We start from the raw sequence: 24,101 nt of genomic DNA on the forward strand, positions 1-24,101 counted from the left end.
TGGCACTCAGGACTTGGCTGCGGGCGCAACTGAGCTTGGATGAACTTTGAGAGGGCAGCATAGTTGTTAACTGCAACAGAGAACCCAGGGCAGCTGGGAAGTCTTCCCATGGGGGTCTGGACTTTGGCACTGAATGGGAAGGCACATTTGCCGTGGGTCTAGAGCTGAACCTGACACCTTCAATGAGCAATTGCCTTTGTCCCCTTTTTGTTTTTAAGTGAACCATTGACCAAAAATGGCCACATGGAAGAGAAAGGCACCCAGTTGATGAACAAGTCACTGAAGCACTTTTTGCAGACACAGGGCACAGCCCCGGCTGGGGCAGAAGTCATGGGTTCATGACCCAGCTCTGACTTTTCAGGCTGTGGGACTTCCGAGGCAGCTGCTGAGCCTGGAACCCAGCCCCTCCCCTGTTCTTAGACCCGTGAGGACATGGAACACGGATGTTCTTCCTCTTTGAGGCCCCAGCCTGGTTCCTGACAAGCAGAAATCATTTGATGAATACATAACTGTTACTGATAAACCCCAAGGCTTTAGAACCTCGACTGGCCAGACCTACTGGGTGGGAAATTCAAGAGGCCTGCTCAGGGCTGGGTGACTGCTTTGTATCTATCTGTTCTAATGACTGCCGCGCCACAAGTCATCTGCAACCACTTACACGTCTGCACCTCCAGAACCGCTCTGAATGTGGGTGCCCCATGCATCCCCTACTGGCCCAGTGTCTACCTCCCATGGTCACAGTCCCCTGAGACACACTTTCCAAGACCTCCTGCTACCAAGGGCTCTACCCGTCCCCCGCCCTGCCCCCAGCCACAGAGGGCAGAGATTGAGCACAGATGGAACAGGTAAGTTTTATTTGGACTTTCAACTTGTTCAGAGAGCACAGGGGCCCCTGCCTCCCCTCTCCAGGCCCCCTTCCCCATTTCCGCTCCCTGGGGACGCTCAGGGTACAATGATGTGTCCTTGGCCCCTTCCCCGCCTGACATACCCCTTCACTCCCCTGCTCTATAGAGGGGAGGGGTGCAGGGAGGTGGGGCCTGGAAGAGTTGGATAAGAGCAGGACATGCGCTGTCGGTAGCGGCCACTGCTCCCCACCCGGAGCTGAGACCTGGGAGAGGCGCGCAGTGGAGCAGGGTGGATTCATTGTGGGGTGGCAGGCTTTCGCCGTAGAAGGCTCCCCACCTCAGCCCTGGGGACCCCCTGGCCTCCTGCTTACCCGTCCTTCTGAGGGTACAACTCTGAGGTAGATTTCACAGAGGAAATGTAGGTGGGTGGGTGGAGTGTGGGAAGGGGTTAGCTCTTTTGAAGTTGATCTCCACAGCACCCTGGGCCCGTTCTCAGGTTCTGGCCTGGGAGGCAGGGGCTGATGACACCCACCCAGCTAACAGAGGCTGAGTCACACAAGGGCTCCAGGGCACCTGTGGTGTCAGGGGCTCCAGTGGAAGAAGGGTTGAGGGGTCATCTGCCTTGACGATCTGTGCCTCAGTGCCAGGGGCGCCAGGAGGGCATGGGCCTGGGAGGCTGGCAGACAGTCCCCTGGCCATAGGGGCATGCTGTAGGGCCCTGGCCCTCAGAGAAGCCTCTTTAGGCTAGATCTTCCCAGTCCTCCAGGATCCTCCCTCTCCTCTCCTCTCCTCCCCTCCCTATTCCCCAGAGTGGGCAGAACAGGGAAAGGAGGACAGGACTGGCCTGCAGGGAACCACAAGAAACAAGATGCCTCCCTCCCCCAGTGGGGGCCCATGCCATGAGCCCTAGGCTGGCCACAGGATGGAGGAACTGGGGTCAGTGCACAGAGCGACCCCAAAGACAGCCTGTGGGTGCTCCCCAGACAGAGCCCCGTCTGAGAAAGATGGACATTTGGGGAGGGGTGCAGGAGCTCCTGGAGTCCTCTAACACCTTCCCCCCACCCCAGGCCCAAGCACTGGACACCTTCTTGGATCCAACCCTGTTTAAGAACAGAAAGGCAGAGGGAGAGGCCTGGGAGGGGTATGCCGTCCCCATCCCAGCCCAAGTCCCCACCTCCTAAGCAGAAACCAGGAGCATGGGGGGAGCCTCGGCTGACCTCCCAGGAAGAGCCAGAGCTGAGTGGTGCCTGGACCAGGGAAGATGGCACACACGTTGACTCGGTAGCAAGTGGAGGTATCTGGGGGTCGCAAGGGCAGGGACCCCCCACGAGATTCATGCAGCATTCAAAGTGAGTGTTTGGGGGTGATAGGAGAGGACGGAGAAACAGCCAGTGGGTGGGGCTGGTGCCCTAGATCTTGCTGTTCTCCAGGTGGGAGTCAATGTGTTTGATGAGGGCATCATCCGGGTACCCGACAGGGAAACCCAGCTGGCAGAGGGGGCAGCTGCGGATGTCGGAGCCCACCGTCTCCATCAGCAACTGTCGAGAGAGAAGGAAGTCACTTATGGTCCCCAGCCCCCACCCATGGTCCCCACATCCCAGCCTGCCCTGTCCCAGGACCCAGGGCAGGGAGGGCTGTGGCATGCAGGAGGGGTCCAGCCACCCTTTCTTCAGCACCGTCCTCCCCCACACCAGCTCAGTGTCCACCCCCCTGCCCAGGGACAGGGTCCCCAGGAGGCAGGTATGAGAGAGTCACTGCTAAGCTTGCCAGGGCATCTGTGGTAATGAGAGAAGCCAAGACCCAGACATGCCCCCAGAGTGACTAAGACACAGCTCCTGGATAACTCAAAGCAATGTACGATCCTAAACAAGGTACAACCCCAAAATAATTTTCTGTCTGGCTTTGGAGTATCTTTTGGTCTTTCCAGGTTACAATGGGTGGCTCTGACATTCAGGGAACTCATTATTTCAGTGAAATGATTGAGCCCTGAGATAGGCTTCTGTCTTTCAGGACAGACAGAAAAGGGCAAGGGCTCTGAGGCCTGAAGAAGGGAGCTGGATAAACAGTCCTGTTCCTGTGTTGGCTGGTGGCCTGCTATGGGTCAGTAGCCACCATCACCACAGCCAATATAATAGCAGATGCTTGAGCCAGGCACTGTGCTGACCACTTTAGGCTCACTGCCTGCTTCTTAAGAACCCTGTAAGGTAGTCAGATACTATAATCATTGTCCCCATTTTGCAGATGAGAATATTGAGGATCAGAGAGGATAAGTAACTTGCACAAGGTCCCACAGCTATTAAGCGGTGGAGTTTGGAATCAAAGGCAGAACTGTCACTCACTCCAAAATCCATATCCTTATCCAAGGAAATGAACGAAATCTTAATGGGGCAGGCCCCAATTTCTGGTGACAGAAGACCACGGGAAAGGGAGGTGAAAGGACCTAGACTGTGGCCCGGGGTCCAAGGAGGGTGAATAGTTTGTGCGCTGACACCCGAAGGGGGCAAGGCCCTCAATGGAGCGTGAGGCGCTGGGGTCTCAATCTCAAGGCCCGGTCCGGGGTGGGCGGAACGCGGGCGCCCCACTCACGTTGATGGACGGCCAGGACTGCGCGTGCTCGGCGTGGGCGTAGGCGGTGGCGGCGGGCGACTCGGGGATGGGGAAGCCCGCGCAGAAGGAGGCGCAGCGGATGGTGCCCACCTCCGGGCTGGGCGGGCTGGTGGGCACAGCCCACTCGTCCTCCTCCGACGGCTGCTTCTCGAAGCGCAGCCGGATGCCCTCGAAGGCGCGCCGCGGGCTGAGGGGCCTGCCGGGGCCGTAGAGCTCGCTGCCGTAGGCCCGGGGCTTGGGGAGAGTGGCCGCTTCGGCCTGCAGCCAGGGCGGGGAGGCGCCCGCGTAGGCCGCGCCCTCCGCCAGCTCAGAGTAGCTGCGGCGGCCCTGGAAGCCGGCCTTCACGTGGTGGCTGGGCGGCTTGGCGTAGGCGCGCTCGGCCAGCGTCCTCTCGCCCGGCGGGGGCGGCGGCGGTGGCCGGGGCTGCGGGGCCGGGCAGCTGGGGGGCACCGGGGAACGGCGCTGCGGGCTGGGGGACTGGCACGGCGGCGGCACCGGCGAGCGGCGCTGCGGGACGGGCGACGGGCAGGAGGGTGAGGCCGGAGAGCGGCGCTGCTGCGGCGAGGGGCACGGGGGCACGGGAGAGCGGCGCTGGGGGACGGGGGACTGGCACGGGGGGCACGGGGGAGCCGCTCGGGCAGGCGGGGAGGGGGAGGGGCACTGGGGGGCCGGGGAGTGGCGTTGTGACAGCGGCGAGTGCCTCTGGCCTGGAAGAGAAACCGGGACGGGGTGGGGGGACAAAGGTGCAGAGAGAAGACCTCAGAACTGGAGCGCCAGGGGCTTGCCCGGACCCATGCCCACCAACTCCAGGCCACAGGAAAGGAAATAAAGGGTGGTCCCCATGACCAAGATGGTTGCCATGGCTACCCGCTCCTTCCCGGGTCCCGCGGCTGCCTCCCCCTGCCCTGCCCCATCTCACCGCCACTCCGGGCCTGCTCCTGCAACAGAGTCCTCAAGATTCTCCCCTGTAGGGAACTCAACTCCCGAAGCCGGCCCAGCTCCTCCGTCAGCTCGGTGTAGGCCAGCGCCAAATTCACCCTGAAGTCAGAGGGCAGTGGGGAAGACGAGAAGGGCAGTGGGTCTACCGTCCCAGCTGTGGAGGAAGAACTGGCTCTACCCCAGCATCTGGCCCCACCATGCTCCCTCCCACCCGCAGGGCCCTCCTACCCCAACTGCAGAAATCCTCCCTACCTTTAAGGTCCAGCTCAAAAGCCACCTCTTCCAGGGAGACTCCCTCTGCATCCTGAGACCCATTCCCTGGGCTAGGGCAGTGGTTCCCAGCCTAAGTGCAGGGACAGGGAGCACAGAGATTCCAAGGGCTCCCTGAATCCCTGCATCAGGCACTGTCCGTGGCCTGAACACAGCTCATACAGGTATGTGTGAATGTTTTTCTAATCTGTGCAAAAGCTGTGATGATGAATTAAAGCACGGATTCATCAAAAAGCTGTACTGAATTTATAGTAGCTTCTGTCACTGTGAATTTTCTCAAGCAATGCATACTAAAAGTGTTATAATCTGTGTACTGGGAGTGGGATCCGTGAAGAGTCCTCACCTTTGAAAAGGCTGGGGACCCTGCCGCATAGAATAGCTCGTTCCATAAGTGAAGATGGTTTCCTGGCTGGTGGAGGTGCTAACTGATAAACTTAACCCCAAGCCAGCCCAATTCCATGTCCACTGCACCTGGCTCGACCTCAAAGCTGCCTCTGGGCTCTTTTCACCTTTGCCCCTCCCAGGACCTCCTTGCTGTACAACTCCACCAGGGCCTTAATACTGAGATCTTTGTGAACAGCTGCTGTACACTGCACACTTGCAGCGAGTGCCAGTCACACCAGGCACTTCTCAAAGGCTGTCTTGTTCTAGAACTTTATGGGGAGTTTCTTGATGGTGAGGATTACGTCATTGTATTTATATTCCCACCACCTTGTCCAGGGCCTGGAACCCAGCAGATGTTCAGTAAGTGGATAATGCATTTGAGCCTCTCCCTCCATTTTTCTTTCTCCTTCCCTTTCTTCCTCCCTGCTTCCTGTTCAGGCATCTTGGGCACCCACCCTCATGGAGCTGGAACAGACTTGGCAAGGAACCTCACCCACTTCCTTTATCTCTAGGTCACTTGCAACCCAGAACCATGGAAGGTCATCACTCCACTGCTCTCTGCTTTCTCCCACTGTGGCCTGCACGGCCCCAGGAGCCCTCCCTGACCTCATGGGAAGCTCTGCCATGCCCTTGGGCCCTGCCTTCATCACTGTTCTGAGTGTGGACAGAGCCTTGAATCTCCCTGAAGGCAGAGATTTAGGTTTCTTTGGCTCTCCCCACCTCCAGCTCCAGAAGGGACTCGGGGAACTTAGTGGAAGATGGAGCTGGGAGAAAATACCAGGTGTCACTCCACACAGATCTCTTCCCAGGGGAGGTCTTGTCCCAGGACAACGGGGCTCAAGTTCTTAAGCCTGGAGGGCCCTGTCCCCATCCCATAGTGATGGACATGTGGATGGGAGAGTGTGAAGACAGGTGTGAGGCCAGGCTGATGAATGAGGAAAGGCGTGAATGAGCGTAGGGGTGTGTGTGCGTGCGTGTGTGTGTGTGTGTGTGTGTGTGTGTGTGTGTGTGTCTAAGTCTAACCCTAAAGGAGAGGAGGGGAAGTCGTGAGGTTAGGGCTTCAGAGGGCAGGAAAAGAGAGGTGGAGAGGGTAGATAATGACTAGGCTCCCTGCTGTCGCTCACTGGCTGTCTCTTACTAATCCTGGGGCAGAAACTGCCCCTCCCACAAGACTATTTTTAACCCACTTGGGCCAAAGCCAAATTACTGCAAATGGGCCAGGTCTCTGGGAGACAGCCCTCTTCTTAGGGAGGGAGTCCTCGCCACCCATCTGATGGTGAGCAGGGCTGGGCAGGCAGAGAGGAAGGAGTCCCAGAAGCTGCTGCTGAGACCCTGCAGCCTCCATCCCATCACATCTCAGCCCTTGTTTTTGTTAAATGTGTCCTGTGCCCCCTCACCCTCAGCTCATGGGTCTGTGGGAAGAAATGGCATCTCCCCCATCAGACTGGGAGGTCCAAGTGTGTCCCACGTCAAATTGGGGACTCCCCAAGGGAAGGCTTCCCCTTCAGACTGAGGACATCTGTGGGCAGGAGCTGTGTGTCCCCCATCAGACTGGCGGTTTTTGGAGGGCAGGATCGTGCTATCTCCTTGGCAGCAGGGGAAGGAGAGGGCTCTGGGCAGGGCACAGACAGAGTGTGGTCCTCTGTCCACATAGCCAAAGCGTCTCTCACCATCCACTTTCACTGCTGTATCTCAGGTGACAGATACAGGTCGTCGTCTTCACACCCCGCCTCAGAGATTTCACCTGCCACACTCAGTTCCCAGGTCCCTGTCACTCCCCTGCTTGCCTCCCTCCCCTTGTCAGGAGCTACCCCAGTTTCTACCACCCAGCCCCTGGCATCCTTCTCACAGTGAAACAGACAGGGTGGCTGAAAATGGAAGGAAGAAGCCCTGGCCCACAATGCCCAGCCCCTCTCCCAGCTCTGCCACCTGGGGCCTGAGGCAGGTGGGTTCTGTCCACCCAGAACTTCAGGCAACCCTCACAAAGACTGCTAAGTCCCCGGCAAGGTGATTGACTTGACCTCCTCCTGATGCCCCATGGCCTTTTGGGACCTCCCCCTTCATTGGGTGTCTCTCTCCATCTCAAGATGCACAGGCCTGGGCCGCTGAAGATGCTAACGACCTGAATGACTCACTGAAAACACTGCCAATTCAGTGGAAAAAAAAATCTCAACTTCACAACACAACCAAGAGTTGCACACGTGCACCGAAATACACATTCCATTTCCTGGCTTCCTGGCCCACACCTGAGCGCTTTTTCACCATCATGACTGCTTGGGAAGAATGGGTCAGGTAAGTGGCAGCAGATGGCTGCATTTGGATGCTGCTTTATTGCTTACATGACAGGAGAAAGTTCTGAGTCTTTCAAAACCTGGGAGGCACCCAGAGAGAAAAGAATCGGATGATCTGTTTGAGTGCTCACCCCGGGGCCAGGCACTCTGCTGAGAACTTTATTCATCTCCACAACAACCCTACGGCATTGCCACTGTTACCTTCATTTTATAGATGAGAAAACTGAGGCTTACAGAGGTTAAGTTACTTGACCAAAATCATAAAGCCTACTAGCAATGGAGTTGCTGGGATGGGAGCTCTGCCCCCTAGACTCCAAAGTCCAGGCTACTGACCATCATGCTATAACGTCCCCCAAAGAAGCGGGAAGGAGGGGAGAGGAAAGGCAAGGCAGCAACAGAAGGGAAAGACGAAGAGGAGGAGGGGGCTGGGGACCTTGGCAGTGGCCTGGAAGCCCTGAGAATCACCACCCCTTCCCTGGGGGTGATAGGAAGGTGCTAGACACATGTGGAAGTGAAAAATCAGAGCGATTAAGAGGCTGGCTCAAGGTCACAGAGTGGCAGTGGCACACAGCAGATTCAAACACAGGTTCTTGGCACCTCAGCCTGCCAAGCTGGCAACTTCGGAGGAGCCAGAGAGCAAATGGCAGAGCTGGCAGGAAGGAGGGCCCCCTGGGCTGCAAATATTCCACCCTTCGTATCCTTTCATTCAGTCTTTCCACGAATAATTCACGGATCTCACACACTTTTCTGGAAACGATAAAGCTGGGGACTGCCTTGAGGACAGGATTAAAGGAGCCAGGGTCAGACTAGGAGTGGGGTTGATGTAGCACGTGGCCAAGATTGTGGACAGAGCTGAAGGTCAGGATCAGGGATAGGGTTAGAGTCAGGGACGGGAGCAGTAAAAGGGTTAGGATTAGGGTTAGGTTTAGAGCTGTCCATGTGGTCAGAATCATCGTCTGATTCAGAATTGGGAGGAAAACAGAACTCCAACCTTCCAGGGCCCTTCCATCCTTGCTCGAAGCTGCCCCCAGCTGCCCTAGCCACCTCACCCCTGTGGGATAATTTAGGGACCAAACTTTCCACCACCCACAGGCACACCCAGCATCAGTCTTCCCGCCCGACCCTCGGGGAGGGGACCACAGGCACCGGGCCGTGGAGCGGACTTGAGGTTGCGGGCCGGCGGGGAGGAGGAAGTTGCTTTGCAACAACCCAGTGCTCCACCACTTCCTTTCGGGTGCCTTGAGCCCCTTCTCTCTCCTCGACCAGCTATGACTGGTGGGGTCCCCAGAGCCTGGCTCTTCATGGCAGCCCCTGCCACGAATCCACCAGAGCTGACATCCCGGGTCTAGAAAGCTTCCCAGATGCAGCTGATTGGAGCAGCTCAGGGGTAGGCCTGGAAACCAGGGTTCCCACATAGGTGGGGTGCCCAGAGATCCCAGTTTGCCTAGGACTGTCCCAGTTCACACTAGTTGCCCCAGCATAATTATTAATAGTGCCCCCTTTCACTTTCAAAAGTGATCCAGTCTGGTCAACAAATCACACGGTCGCCCCTCATATAAGGGCTTTCTACCTGAAGAAGAACCTGAACCAGAAACACACCGCAGAGGTGCCATCACCCCATCTGCTCAGGACCCTCTTGGCATCTGCACTGAACTTCTTACTGAACTCTCAGATTACTTCACTTCCCTGCACCTCAGTTTGCTCATCTGTAAAAGGGGGACAATACCTACATCACATTTGTGAGAATGAAATGAGATTTTGTAGGTAAATCACCTCGCATAATGTCTGGCATGGACAAAAAAAAAAAAAAAAAAAATTCAGGGGAGTGCCTAGCAGACAGGTGGAGAAAGGGGGAAACTTGTTTTGAGCCTTTTTTTGGAGACAGCAGCCTAGTGGCTTCGGTTTAAGGAGGGAAGATGGGCGTTTCCCATCGAGGGAGGGGGCGCTGGCACGAGCTGCTCCCCACCCTGCTGGCAGGCAAAGCACCAAGGACTGGGGCTGAAAGCCCACGCATCCCTCAGACCCACCTAGCCTCTGGGAGCCCCCGAGGCTACAAGTGCTCAGGGGTTAACTCCTGTGAGCGCAGCGCGGATGCCCTGGCCGAAGGAGACTTGAAAGAAAGGAAGTAGGGAGGGTGAGAAGCGTGAAGGGGGAGGCCCTGGGCCTGCTGGTTCTGGGGCATGAGGCTACGCTCAGGGTATGCGGGGGTCTCCGACTTCCGTCCTGACCCACCCCACGCTGCCCTTGACCTCCGTGCAGAGTTTCCATCCTCTCTCTCGAGTTCACACTTCTTCCCACCACTAACCGCAGCCCACGCAGAGGCTTGTGGGTGGAGAGAGGGGTGGGGGGGGAGGTGGTGCGGAAAAGGGCCCGGGCTGCAGCGCTGAGCCCCCAACGTTGGGAAGAAAGAAAGGCCTATAGTTTTTTCCTCATCGCCCATACTGAGTCCCCATCTTCTCCCAGATGGACCCCACACAGATGAGCCCACCCTCCCTTCCCGGGCCCTTATTCCCCTCACAGACCCCCTGTCCCTTCGGAGCCCTCATCCCCTTCAAGAAGTCCCCCCCCCCATTTCCCCTCCCCCTCAGCACGGCCATACCCTCCAAAAGGCCCCACTCTGGAACCCCAGGCTGGGGAGCTGGGCCCAGAGAGAAGGGGGTTGTGGGTGCTGCGCCTTCCACCTGGGCTGGGAACCCCCCAAGGGTCAGGGTCTTTACCTCCCTGTGCATCCTCAGGAGCAGGGTGGGCTCTGCTCCCACCGCCTCCCTCATCACTGCCTTTGGCCTCTGCGTGACCCCCAGTGGCTCTTCCTCTGGGGCAATTTGTCTCCCTGGGCTCTGTCCCCAGGAGCTGGGCAAACCAAACCATGGGTTTCCCAGGGGGTCAGACCTGGAGGGTAGTAGTCTGCCTCGGTCTGGTCTGGGTGTCTGTTTTCGTGGGAACGTTAATGGCCAGAACTTGTGGGCCAGGGGCTGGGAGGGAAGGAACTGGGAAACCCTGGGGCTGGGGCTAGGATCCAGGGAAGGGAATTAATAGAGATGGGGGTGGGGACGGTTAACCTTGAGGACTCCCGCAATAAAACCGGCTGCCCCGGAGGTGTCTAGACCAAGACAGGTGGGCATACATACATACAGAGTTCACCATACAGAAGACTCCCGCCTAAGAGTGGGCTGGACTCAGGAATTGTGTGTACCCCTCTTCAGCCTTCATATCCTGGTCCTCCTCACCCCAATCACACCCCAAACCTGGGTCATCCAGCCTCGACACTCACTCCACTCCCAGAAAAGCCTACTTGTAAAATTCCCACCAGCCTGGAAAGTCAGGTGGAAACAGAAGGAAGAGGGGCACTAGTGGGGGAAGAGGAGCTGAAAGCAAGTGACTGAGGCTTCCTTGGGTGGAAGGACAGGGGAGGGAGCACTCGGGAAGCAGCCTATTACCAAAAGGAGCTGAGTTTATAAGAAAATAAAACTACCGGGGGAGTGAGGACTTCCTCTGAGAATTAACGCTCGCCAAACTAGGGCTGTCCAGAGATGCTCGCTCGGCCTGAAAGGAAGCGTGTGGCTGGGCAGCAGAGCCTGGCTGGCTCCAGATGCAGAGATCTGGGAGGCTGGAGGCAGAGCCTAATCACAGGGAAGGAGGGGAGGAGCCAGGAGGTGGCCTCCAGTAAGCCTGTGGGGCCAGCCCCCAAGCAGAGGCCAGCTCCCTCCAGCCAAAGGGCCTGAGAAGGGCAGGAGCCTTGAGAGAGAGAGGGAAGGGGCTGCTCTTGCCAGAATGGGCAGCGTGGATGATACGGCCTCCTAGCCCCTTATAGGGTGGGCTTCCTTTCACTCACACAATACAACCTTGGCCCCTGGGAGCCCTGCCCCTTCTCTGCTTCTACCCACCGCCTCACCTTCCTCTCCCATCTCTCAGCAATGACTGGCCCCTGAGCCCGTGAGGGAAACTGGATCCAGAGAGGTAGAGTCCAAGTCAGTAAAGAAAGGCCCCTGGGATTCAAAACCTGAAGAGCCAGACTCCAGCCCCACCAAAATGTTCTCCCTTGGAGTTCTACGAATTCAGGGAGATTCACTGCTGGTCTGGTAAGAGGGGACTGGGTTCAGTGACCCATGAAGGGCCCTACATCATGACTTCTGGGGCAAGCTAGGATTGGAGAGCGTGAGTGTGTGTGTGTGTCTGTGTGTGTCTGTGTGTTCCAGGTCTGGGCACATGGGCTACGATGGGCCCCAAGCTCCAGCCACAAGCTAGGGTGGACCCTCTCCACAAAGGCCTAGCTGAGGGGTCCCACCCACCAGTCCCACAAACTGGGTTCTCACCACCTCCCCAGCTATCACAGCTCCACCCAAGCCCTCACTCTTAGGTGGGGAGGTAGGCGAGGGGTATCCCCAGTTGGCCAGAAGCTGGGAGGCAGATAAGGAAGAAGCCTCCTGGGCAGGAGACCTCCGGAGCCCCGGAGCTGGGTATGCTGTGCGGTGGAGGGTTAGTTCCTGCCCCTCTCTGGGCCTCAGTCTTCTCCTCCAATTAGAGTAGGGAGTCTGTGCCACACAGCTCATCTTAGGGGAGAGGACTTAGGCGGAAAGAGGTTTGAGCTCTATTTCTCAGAAAGTGGGAGAGGGTGAGTTCAGTGCGGATGTGAAAGGCACCAGGTTCCACTGTTGCCGGGTGGCTGCTCACCCCTCCCTTGCTGTCCAGTGCCCCTCTGGAGGCCCCAGCACTGGGCCCCCCACCAACACAGCTCCCTTGCCGCTCTCTGCTGCCCCTTTCTTGGTAGGATTCCAAGGGAGTACCCCAGCAGAGCAGATTCTAACTCCCCACCCCACGGCTGTGTGAACCCATGGAAACCTCTCCTGTCTCTAAGCCTCAGGCTTCTCTCTCCTGAGATCAGCAGACAAGGCCCAACAAATCCCGAGAAACACCACCTCCCTCTTCCTCACTAGGGAGGGGAGGGTGAACCCAACTGGCTGGGCCTTGTCACTGGAATAGAAAATGGGGCCCTACGGAGGCCCAAAAGCTCAGCAGGGGACGTTACACTGGACACAGCGACAAAGCAGCCGAGTAAGTGTCACTTAGCCCTGGCATCTCCAGAAGAGATGGGTTTGGGCCCCAGAGGAAAGCAAAGGGAATGTCCCAGATCCCAAACACTCAAGAACCCCACCTCCCGGGAGTCGAGACCAGCCTGACCAACATGGAGAAACCCCATCTCTACTAAAAATACAAAAAAAAAAAAAAGGGCTGGGCGCAGTGGCTCACTCCTGTAATCCCAGCACTTTGGGAGGCCGAGGCGGGCAGATCACAAGGTCAGGAGATCGAGACCATCCTGGCTAACGCAGTGAAACCCCATCTCTACTAAAAATACAAAAAAAAATTAGCCAGGCGTAGTGGCGGGCGCCTGTAGTCCTAGCTACTCAGGAGGCTGAGGCAGGAGAATGGCGTGAACCGGGACGCGGAGCTTGCAGTGAGCCGAGATTGCGCCACTGCACTCAAGCCTGGGTGACAGAGCAAGACTCCGTCTCAAAAAAAAAAAAAATTAGCTAGGCATGGTGGTGCATGCCTGTAATCCCAGCTACTCGGGAGGCTGAGGCAGGAGAATTGCTTGAACCCGAGAGGCAGAGGTTGCGGTGAGCCAAGATCACGCCATTGCACTCCAGCCTGGGCAACAAGAGCGAAACTCCATCTCAAAAAAAAAAAAAAAAAAAGAACCCCACCTCCTTCCTATGAAGGATGCACGCAGAGCAACAGCAGCCCAGACACCACACCCCTGAGGGCTGGGAGGGGAGGTCTCCCAAATATCACGGAGGGACGAAAGGCAAACCTAGAGGGACCAGGGTTACCAGTGTGACTTACTGATCATCCCCAACTCTTTTCACCCACGCCATGTCTCGCTCCGACTGGTTGGAGGCCAGATCCTAAGGAAGAAGATGAAGAGGTCAGAGCCCAAGCTCACCCCTGCCAGGGCCCTTGTCTACAGTTCCCTGGGCCAGTCTGCACACAGTGGGGAAGGCCCAGCCCTGGACCTCCAGAAGCTGTTCCAGGCCCCTGCATTTACCTGGGCCCGGGTCTCCTGCAGCTGCTTCAGCTCCCCCTGCAGCCGCTCGCACTCGGCCTGGAGCTGCTCCTCCCGGAGCTGAGCCCCCCGGGCCTCTCCCTGCGCGGCCTCCAAAGCCTCTTCTAGCCGCCGCCGCTCCAGGTCACTCACACTGGGTGTGGGGCCCGGCCAGCCTGCTGTCGGTGGACAGGACAACGTCAGGCGAGCTCAGCTGCCTCCTCCAGCTCCCAGAGCCAGAGTGAAACAGGAGGATGCAGCATAGGGACTCCAAGAGAGAAGCCAGGACAGCTAGCCAAGGAGGGATGACTGCGACAAGGGCAGTGAGGAAAGATGGGCTGAGCCGCATTTCTAATTTTCCTGGAGGCCAGGAAAAAAATAAGATGGGCTCTTGAAGGCTTTACTGGCCAGACTCAAGTCTAGAGCATCTGCAAGGGCCTCTCCTAGTCACAGCCAGAGACGGGGCGGGGGGACTCTGGGTGGGGGCGCCCTCTGCTGGCAGGCACAGGAATTGCAACGAGGTGATCAGGAATGCCCGAGTTAGAAGGGGAGAAATTAGGGTAACAGTGGGTGAGGTGAGGGGACAGCAGGTAAGGGAGGATGGGATGATTATGGAGAAATAGATTATATTACAAATGGGATGGTAAGTAAGTGCGAGGTGTCTAGGAATGTTGAAATGGGGGTTGGGGACTAGGAGGTAAGTCGGGGTCACTGAGATCTCACCATGACTCAAGCCAGATCCCCCTCTCAGTGCCAGGTAGTGCAGGTCTAAATCAGTGCAGGGCGGGGCGGGGGCTGGCGGTGGGCTCAGGTTGGAGAAGGCTGCATCCCGGAGGCCTTGCTGTTGCCGCAGCTGCTGCTCCAAACCACAGATCTGACGCAGGTGCGTCTCCACCAGGGCCCTCTGGAGAGAGAGACAGAGGGGAGGGTCTGCACAGGCCCAGGACTTCCCCATGTCTGGAGAGTCATCACCCCAGACTACAGCAGAGGCCCCAGGTCACACATCCCAAGCCCACTCTCCAAGTGGCTGTGAGTGCAAAGTCTCCTCTCAGCCACCGCAATGCAGCTGTTGCGGGCTGTTGCCCCTGGCGAGGTCAAGTTAATGCCCCTGCTCTGTCATTAACACACAGGGAGACTTAAAAGAACACTCAGCCCCCTGTTTGGAGGCCAACCCCCCTCAGGAGCATCAGAACTTCCATTTGCACACATGACAAGAGCTTCTGGACTTCACCCACCTGATCCATAAAATGGGGATAACAGTCCCACACTCACCTCTTAGGGTTGTTTTGAGAATTAAAATGAGCTAGTGTATGCCAGGTGAAAAGAACAGTGCCTGGCACACCCCAAGTGCCACATAAATATCTATGATTATGAAGGCAAAGCATCTATACATGAATGCCCCATCACCCTCACCACAACCTGGTGAGGGTGTTAATATTTGCCCCACTTTTCAGAGGAGGGATGGAGGCTAAGTGACTTAACTGAGGTCATAGCTTAGGGTTGGCTGAGACCATGTCTCCTGATTTTTTTTTTTTGGAGACAGGGTCTGGCTATGTCACCCAGGCTGGAGTGCAGTGGCTTGATCTTGGCTCACCAAAGCTTCGATCTCCTGGGCTAAAGCGATCCTCCCACCTCAGCCTCCTGAGTAGCTGGGACCACAGGTGTGCACCACCACACCTGGCTAACTTCTTTTTTGTATTTTTTGTAGAGATGGGGTTTCACTATGTTGCCCAGGCTGGTCTCAAACTCCTTAACCTCCCAAAGTGCTGGGATTATAGGCGTGAGCCACCATACCTGGCCTGTCTCTTGATTTTGACCTGCTCACCGGCACAGCCATACCCTGACTCGGAAGCACACCCAAGCACAGGCCCATCCTAGCAGTCACACACTCCTGGTCACCTCTGCCCTCACCCTCACAGCCTCCCAAGGGCAGTGCTCACAGGCACAGGGTCACCCCAGCGTGAGAGCCAGGGCAGTGCTCACAGGCACAGGGTCACCCCAGCGTGAGAGCCAGGCATACACACAGAGACAGAGGTTCCCACGGGGCCACTGCATGGCCAGGATGCACACAGACACCGCAACATGGATAGCACATGCAGTCTCCCTCACAAGGGCAAATGGGCGGGCACTCACAGATACACATGAACACAAGCAGGGCATAAACAAGTGATGTGTGACACATGGGACTGCACTGTCACAGGCTGGAATCCTCACACACAGAACTAAATGCACACATGCACACACACAACCAGCTACACATCCTCAAGCACCCCCGGCTCCCCAGGCCTCACCATCTCCCTCAGCTCTGTCTCCAAGTCACTCTTCTCCACGCAGAGTTTCTCGTAGGCCTGGATCATCTCTCCAAGCTGTTCTTCCTGCTCCTTGTTCTTCTGTAACTGGATGAGGCCCAGAGGGCCCCACCGCAGAGTCAGTCCCACACTGGACTTGGAGTTGGAGAGCTCCCTGCACCTCCCCACCCCCACTCCCAGCACCCTATGGAGGGGCAGGAGGAGCTGCAGCTGGGCTTAGGGAGGACCTGGCCATCTCTAATCAAAGGGCAGAGGCCAGATGCTGGGGGGTGTGGAGGGAAGGGTATCAGAAACAGACTGGAGCAAGATGCTCAGGGGGGTGCGCCCAGCCTGGTAGGCTCACCTCATGCTGGAACTGGTTGAGCCGTTGCTGCAGGCTGACCTTCTCCACCTCCAGCAGGGAGCCATCCTTGATTTCATACAGAGAAAAGCCATGCTCCTCTCCAAAGTCACTGATCAGTGGGTACTGCGGGTGGGGTGGGGCTTCAGGAGAGTGGATTCCCGGGTGCCCAGCCCAGGCCTCAGCCTGGCTGTGCCCCTAACCCCACAACCTGCCTCAGACCTTTGACCCTCCTTCTCCTTGGCTAGTGGGATCCCAATTCCCATGGGTCTGCAGCCATCTCCCACCCACCGGATCTGTTTTAGATCCCAGATCCAGCCCTTCTGAAGCCAACAGGAGACAGTTCGCATCCGGAACAGCCACGTCTCTCATGGGAGACCCTCAAGTTCCCAAGAGTCTGCACGGTGACCCCTCTTTTGGATCCCTGGTATCTACCAGATTCCCAGTCCCCCTCCCCATCCCATACACTCTATCAGGCGCCCTCCTCTCCAAGTTCTGACCTTGATCTCGTAGACTTTGAGGCGGCGTCGGAGGGTGGCGTTCTCCCTCTCCAGGCCCCCCAGCCGTTCCTTGATGTCTCCGTAAGCAGTGATGAGGGCAAAGTGGGAGGCGGAGCACATGTCGCCCCCAAGCGAGGGGTCTCCGGGACCGTCCAGCCACACCTCACTGGGCCCCAGGGCCTCCTGCGTCAGGATGCTGATGTCGTCCTCGAACATGGACTCCATGGTGAGGGCCGGGCCGCGGCCCACACGGGGCCTCCTAGGAGAGCAGGAGTAACCGTGGACAGGGCCGTCTGTCTAGGGTTTGTCCCTGGTACCCCTCTCCCTGGCTCTGCACTCCCTGGGGCCGGCTAAGATGCAACCCAGAAACTTCCTGCCCCGAGTTCAGCAGGGACTCCCATGGCCCCTTCCCAGACTCCTCAGCCCCATCCTCTCTGCCGCCTTGGGGAAAAGGGGCTGGAACCAGGTGAAGACCCCGCTGCCAGGGTGTTGACAAGTAGGGACAAGTAAGCCAGGCCGGCAGCAGGGGCAGGCTCCTGCCAGAACCCAGGGAGACCTGTGGATGGGAGAGGGCTGCCTTCCCAGCCGGGCCCGGCCCATTCCTCCGCGCTTCTCCACCCCAGGCCTTACTTCCCCAAATACCTCGCCGCCAAGCTCCTCAGCCTAGGCCTCTGGCACCCCAGCTCCTCCCCAAGGAAGGCCCAGAGCTGCGCGAGGGTTGGCCCCTCCACAGTCGGCACGCCCTCGGCTGCACCCCCGCCCAACTTCCCCGCTTCCTCCCGCAGGATCCCAGAGTTCAGGAAAAGGAAGCGCCTCCCCCGGGCGCACCGGGGCTGTGGCAGCGGTCCAGGACCCCTTGGCCCCTGACCTGGGACCCACAGGAAGTCCTTGGCTGAGTGTTACGGGGCGCAAACTGGGGAAGGGGACCCAGGTGGAAGGGGACGCGAACGAATTCCCAAGGCCGTCTCAGGGTGCCCGCGCACCGGGAAATGGGGAACCCTACGAGGGGGCAGGAATGACTCAGGCTCCCGAAAGCAGGAGTAGGCAGTGAGGGGGTGCGTGTGTACTTCTCTCGGGCCTGGTTATGAATGTGTGTCTGGGGTTGGCGTATGGGGGGAGTGTGCGTCTGTGAATGAGTGTAGGTGTGTCAGTCAATGAGTGCCTTCGGGGTCGCAGGGGCGTCGGGACGGAGTGGGGCAGCGACCAGGAGGCTGGTGTGTGCACGCGTGCGTGAGCGCGTGGGCAGGGTGGCACGTTCGGGCCGCGTGTCACGTGAGACGCGAGGGGACTGTCCGAGGTGTGTGCGCGCGCTGGAGCGTTATGTGCACCCCGGAGAGGGGGCTCGGCAGGGAGCTGTGAGTTCAGACAGCGGGGCCCCCAGGTCGGGCTGCAGGAGCTTGGGGTGCAAAGGGCTCCGGCGCAGGCTCCAATTCAATCCACCCCCCCCCCTCCGCCACCCACAGGCCCATCTAAGTGCCAGGGAAACGCGAGTGACTGGGTCTGAGTAAGGAGTGTGTGCGCGCGTTTGTAGGGCCGGCCCCACCTTTAACCCTCTCCTTCCCACGCCATCCCCTCCTCCCAGCTCCGCGCGCCAGCGCTTACCACACCCCCCCAGACCCCCGCCCGCCCCTCTGCGCCCACCCCGCTGGCGGGGCTCTGCCCCCGAGGCCGCCCCACAAATGCCTCCTTCCTCCGCATTCCTCTCTGGGCCCAGCGCCCGGGTGAGCGCAATGGAAGGCGGCTGGGGAAGGGGTGAGTGCCTCTGTCTGCCCGGGCCCCTCCTGCGGCCCCTTTAAGAGCCGCCCTTTAAACCCCTTTCGCTCGGCCGACAGAAATTGTCGCCCCTCCCCTCTCGGGGGCCAAGACCACGCAGCCCCCTCCCCCACAACCGGCCGAGCCCTGGGCCCCCGGACACCCTCTGGGGGCCGGGGAAGGGGCTCCGGGAGTGGCGCGGCCTGAGGAACGGCGGCGGAGGGGGACGCGAGGGGATGAGGGCGGCCGACACCGGACCCCTTCCCTCCCAGCCATCCCGTGCGGCTGCCAGCCGCCCTCCTGCCGCCTCCTCCTGCCTACCCCGCGACCCCTGGGGCCCGGCCCGGGCGCCGCTCCCCTCCCCCAGCCCTAGCCCCAGCCGGGGACTCACAGCTGCTGCCGGTTCCTGCTTGTAATCGCAGCTTACCCCCTCCGCCTGCTCCCTCCCCAAACGGGCACCAGTGCCCCCACCCCCCTGGTACCGCGCTCTGCTCCTCGCCCTGTCGCCGCCGCCGGGTCTCTCCCCACCCCCCACCCCTCCCCCCAACCCCCTCCCTCCCGTCCGCCCCGCTCCTCCTCCGCCGCCGCCGCCTCCTCCGCCTCCTCCCCGGCTGCTCCAGGTTTCTCCAGCTGGGAAGGCGCCCCGGACCCCGCCGCTGCCACCACCACGTGGCGAGAGGCGGCGGCCCCCACGGTGCGGCCCTTCCTGGCAGCGCGCCCGGAGCCCACCGGCTCCCTGCGGCGCCAGCGGCCCGCGCTGGCGCCCCCTCCCCGACGCCTCCCGGCGCAGTGTGGCGTGGTGGCGTGTGTTGGGGGCGTCTGCGGTCAGTGCAGGGGCCCGGCTGATGCTTTGGTTGTTTTGGTTGTTTAGTTATGGGCTGTATATTTGGGGAGGAAGTGGGGCTATTTATTTGGATTTTTTTTTTTTTTTTTTTTTTTTTTTTTTTGGTCTTTGCGCTTTTGAGAAGGAAATCATTAGACCTGCTCTTCGTTGCTCTTGGTAAAAGGGGCATTGCTGCGATAAATACATTGAACATAGGGTACAGAGAGATTAGAGTTAAAGCTGTAACTTCTTTGGAAGTGAGAGTAAACTAAGGAGGTCAAAGATTCATTCATGAAGAAGGGCAGCCATCCCCCTCCCCACACACCACTCCCCGGCCACCCTCAAGTACCCACAGGTCAGGGAAATGAAGAAACAACAGATGTCACCCTGTGCACAAAGATTATTTGAGCACCTGCTAAACTGCTGGGCAAGAGAAACAAGTTTTTTGCTACTTTCCTGCTGTGTGACCTTGGGCAAGTTACCTTAACCTTTCTAAGCTGGAGATCATGCCCCACCTAAGCACTCTCATGGAGGAAGAATGGGGATCAGAACTAAATACAGCAGCCTGCGAATGCTCAGGAAGTGTTAACGATGTCATTTTGAGTATTGCCTGGTGGATTAAATAATGGGGACAGAGGCATGGTCAGCCTAGCTGCAGGTAGAGAATGATCAGGGGAACCCTGGAGCAGTCTGGCTGAAGAGCATCCTCTGTGGACAGGGAGGCAAAGCCCGGAAGCAGGGGATAAGCTGGGCGGGGGCTTTTGGCAGATTCAGCCTTAGCTGCGAAGACTGCTGGGAACCTGAGCCTACCTTTTTGGCTCCTGAGGTGGGATGGGGGTGGGAATCTCCGAGGGGGAGGATGGAAGGAAAAGGTTTCTTGCTCTCTCTGAGCTTTGAAAAGCAGCAGCTGCCATCTTTCCTCACTGCTGGGAGAAAATTGGACTGAGAGGTGAGCTTCTACCAGGAGGGCCAGCCAGAGCTCTAGACTCGTTCTCTTCATAGAAGGGGGGATTCTCAGTGGCTTCCTTCCTCCTCCTCCTGCTGGGTTCCCTTTCAGTCTTTCCTGCCAGCACTGGCTCCCGTTTGTAGTCCAGAACAGGAAGGCAGGTCAGCCACTTGTTCTCTGAGGCACTAGCTTTCTCTGAACCATGTGGGATGACCCATCTACCCTCTAGATATGAAGGCAAACCAGTGGGGACATCTGTCACCCCACTAATCCCAAGGGCTAGGCAGATGTTCCTTTCCCTAGTACTCCCCAAGATCTCTTCTGAAGCAAGGGACCAGGCAAAAGATTGGAGGCTAGACTAGGAGGTGTAGGGTTGTCTCTGGGACCCTCGGTGACCTTGGACTTGGCCACAAACAGGACCCATAAGACCAACTGGCAAGCCCTCCCTCACTGGAAAAAGGGGTCCCAGGACCCTCTAAGCACACACTGTCTGGGATGAGTCATCAGCCCCTGCTGCTGCTTGGATGCTCAGGGCCTAATTGAGTCACCTGGAGGGTGCAGCCAAATGGTTCTATCCTTGGTTCTAGGTGGTTGGTGGCAAAAGTCCATTAGGCCTGGTTTAGGTGCCCTAAAATCCTCCCCCTCCTCCAATCTGGACCTGATCTCATTGCATTCTCCATTTCTAGTTCTGCTGCTCATACCAGGCAGTTCTGAGAGCAGAGATTATATCCCATCCATCCTTGTATTCTAAGGTGCCCTGAGGGTTGGTACCTGCTCGTTGTATATTTATTCGGCAAAGATTTCTTGAACATCTATTATGTGCTGGGTGCTGAGAATACAGTGCTGAACATGTCTCTGACAGATATACATGTCTCTTGCTCTCTTGGAGCTTGCAGTATGGTAGAGAAGTCAGAAAAATAAAAAGATGAATAAGTAAAACCACTAGAAATTGTGATAAAGGGCCAGGCACAGTGGCTCATGCCTGTAATCCCAGCACTTTGTGGGGCTGAGGCAGGCAGATCACCTGAGGTCAGGACTTTGAGACCAGCCTGACCAACATGGTGAAACCCGTCTCTACTAAACATGCAAAAATTAGCCAGGCATGACGGTGGGTCCCTGTAATCCCAGCTACTCGGGAGGCTGAGGCAGAAGAATTGCTTGAACCCAGGAGGTGGAGGTTGCAGTGAACCGAGGTGACCCCATTGCACTCCAGCCTGCGTGACAAGAGCGAAACTCCGTCTCAAAAAAAAGAAAGAAGGAAAGAAGGAAGGAAGGAAATTGTGATAAAGGATAAAAAGAAACACCAAGGGGCAGTACTAGAGAAGAATGGGAGGATGGGATCTGCTTCACAGTATTCAGAGAAGGTCTCCTTGATGAGCTCTTACAATTTTTTTTTTTTTTTAAAGACAGGGTCTTTCTCTGGCGCCCAGGCTGGAGTGCAGTGGTGCAATTTTGGCTCACTGCAGCTTCGCCCTCCTGGGCTAAGGTGATCCTCCCACCTCAGTCTCCAGGCGTGGTGGCTTGCGCCTCAGCTGGGACTACAGGCGTATGCCACACGTCCGGCTAATTTTTGTATTTTTTGTAGAGACAAGGTTTCACCATGTAGCCCAGGCTGCTCTCAAAATCCTGGGTTCAAGCCATCCACCTGCCTCGGCCTCCCAAAGTGCTGTGATTACAGGCATGAGCCACCGCACCTGGCTAAGCTAAATCTTAAAAGAGTAAGAAAGTATGTTCTTTGTTGAATGAATAAATAAATGAGGCAGTGTGACTTAAGACTACTTCACTTTTCTAGGCCTGTTTCCTCATCTGAGAAAGCTGAACATTGGTCTGAATACCCTTTTTATTTTTATTTTTTTTATGAGACGGAGTCTCGCTCTGTCACCCAGGCTGGAGTGCAGTGGCGTGGTCTCCGCTCACTGCAAGCTCCGCCTCCCAGGTTCATGCCATTCTCCTGCCTCAGCCTCCCGAGTAGCTGGGACTACAGGCGCCCGCCACCACACCCAGCTAATTTTTTGTATTTTTAGTAGAGACGGGGTCTCGATCTCCTGACCTCGTGATCCGCCTGCCTCGGCATTCCAAAGTGCTGAGATTACAGGCTGAGACACCATGCCCAGCTGGTCTGAATCCCTTTTAAGAGCCCCTGGTATTGGCAGGGCTCATCATGGTGGAGACAATAATAGGGGATATGGTGAAGGGGATAGGAGCCACAGTGGGAGGAGAGTGGGGAAAGTGGTGGACAGTGGTCAGGCATGAGTTGTAAAACATTTCTAAATGGCCTTCACAGGTGTGATAACAGAGGACCCACCTCCAATCGTTAAGGTAGGAGAGACAGTGCAAATGCAGGCCCCCAGAGCCGGGCCCTGCCAGTGTTTCCTCCTTGGAAACCACCAGGGAGACTCTCCCACTCCCATGACTCTTGCTCTGGAGGCTGTCTTTCCTGTCCCATTATTGCCTGAAAAGAGTAGGAGGAGGTGACATTAGCAGCCAGTTAAAGAGGCTGAATCAAAATAAAACCCAGATGACTCAAATGGAACCCTGGCGGGCAGGAAAATTGATTAGCCCCATGTGACTGCAGGATCTAGGTGCCACCTTCGCCCTCCAGTTCCAGACCCTAGAAAGTGGGCCATTCACCATGCAAGCATCCTGGGACTCCAACTGCAGCTGCAGGTGTTCCATCAGATGGGAGGGTAGGGCAGTGGTAGAAAGACATTCCTTCACCACGTCCCCAAATTCCTGTGGAGGTAATGCAGAGCCTCTAATTGAATTAGTAGGGTTTGGGAAGGAATAGAGTGTTTTTTTTGTTTGTTTGTTTGTTTTTTTGAGACGGAGTTTCACTCTTGTTGCCCTGGCTGGAGTGCAATGGCACCATCTCGGCTCACCGCAGCCTCCACCTCCCGGGTTCAAGCAATTCTCCTGCCTCAGTCTCCCGAGTAGCTGGGATTACAGGCATGTGCCACCATGCCTGGCTAATTTTGTATTTTTAGTAGAGATGGGGTTTCTCCATGTTGGTCAGGCTGGTCTCAAACTCCCAACCTCAGGTGATCCGCCACCTCGGCCTCCCAAAGTGCTGGGATTACAGGCATGAGCCACCACACCCAGATGTTTTTTGTTTTTTATAATTCCATATGTGCTTCATTTTTCTCCACAGCCATGTTCATTTCTGCTATCTCCCAAACAGAATTTTTAAAAGGTTATATTGAGGTCAGGCGCGGTGGCTTACGCCTGTAATCCCAGCACTTTGGGAGGCCGAAGCGGGTGGATCACGAGGTCAGGAGATTGAGACTATCCTGGCTAACATGGTGAAACCCCGTCTCTACTAAAAATACAAAAATTTAGCTGGGCGTGGTGGCGGGCGCCTGTAGTCCCAGCTACTCAGGAGGCTGAGGCAGGAGAATGGCGTGAACCCGGGAGGCGGAGCTTGCAGTGAGCCGAGATCGCGCCACTGCACTCCAGCCTGGGTGACAGAGCAAGACTCCGTCTCAAAAAAAAAAAAAAAAAAAAAAAAAGTTAGATTGAATTATTGAATATTGATTATTTATCCATCAGAATGTGAGCTCCACAGGAAGATTTTGTTTGCTTATTCACTGCTATATCCCCAGTGTCTCCTGGCACGTAAACAGTTGTTTGGTAAGTGCAGTAGCGCAATCACATCTCACTGCAGACTTGATCGCCTGGGCCCAAGTGATCCTCCTGCCTCACCCTCCCACCACACCTGGCTAATGTGTTTTTTTGTTTTTGTTTTTGAGGTGGAGTTTCGCTCTTGTCGTCCAGGCTGGAGTACAATGGCGCGATCTCAGCTCACCGCAACCTCCACCTCCCAGGTTCAAGTGAATTCTCCTGCCTTGGCCTCCTGAGTAGCTGGGATTATAGGCATGTGCCATCACGCCCAGCTAATTTTGTATTTTTAGTAGAGACGGGGTTTCACCATGTTGGTCAGGCTGGTCTTGAACTCCTGACCTCAGGTGATCCGCCTGCCTCGGCCTCCCAAAGTGATGGGATTACAGGCATGAGCCACTGCGCCCAGCCTGGGTTTTTTTGTTTGTTTGTTTTTGTTT

The 24,101-nt window shown here is 57.0% G+C and overlaps 1 protein-coding gene across 8 annotated transcripts; it reads right to left on the reverse strand.

The window, feature by feature from the left end:
* Nucleotides 1–837: 837 nt before the first annotated feature.
* TBKBP1 (TBK1 binding protein 1) lies at nt 838–18,800 on the reverse strand. Of its 8 annotated transcripts, none has more exons than XM_016931568.3 (10): nt 18,760–18,800; nt 16,526–16,784; nt 16,029–16,151; nt 15,668–15,772; nt 14,100–14,280; nt 13,380–13,555; nt 13,178–13,239; nt 4,372–4,490; nt 3,432–4,159; nt 838–2,383 (listed from the first exon to the last, which is right to left on the reverse strand). In XM_016931568.3, exons 2-10 carry the CDS (start codon nt 16,748–16,750, stop codon nt 2,255–2,257), a joined length of 1,848 nt encoding a protein of 615 aa, XP_016787057.1. In that variant the 5' UTR covers nt 16,751–16,784; nt 18,760–18,800; the 3' UTR covers nt 838–2,254. The 8 variants fall into 8 exon arrangements, with proteins under 8 accessions (XP_016787057.1, XP_016787059.1, XP_016787055.1 ...); XM_016931570.3 differs by lacking the exon at nt 18,760–18,800 and adding an exon at nt 18,669–18,754 and having other exon boundaries at nt 13,380–13,552; XM_016931566.3 differs by lacking the exon at nt 18,760–18,800 and adding an exon at nt 18,669–18,754.
* Nucleotides 18,801–24,101: the final 5,301 nt, after the last annotated feature.

The sequence above is a fragment of the Pan troglodytes genome, chromosome 19, assembly GCF_028858775.2.
Source record: "Pan troglodytes isolate AG18354 chromosome 19, NHGRI_mPanTro3-v2.0_pri, whole genome shotgun sequence".
Lineage (NCBI taxonomy): Eukaryota > Metazoa > Chordata > Mammalia > Primates > Hominidae > Pan > Pan troglodytes.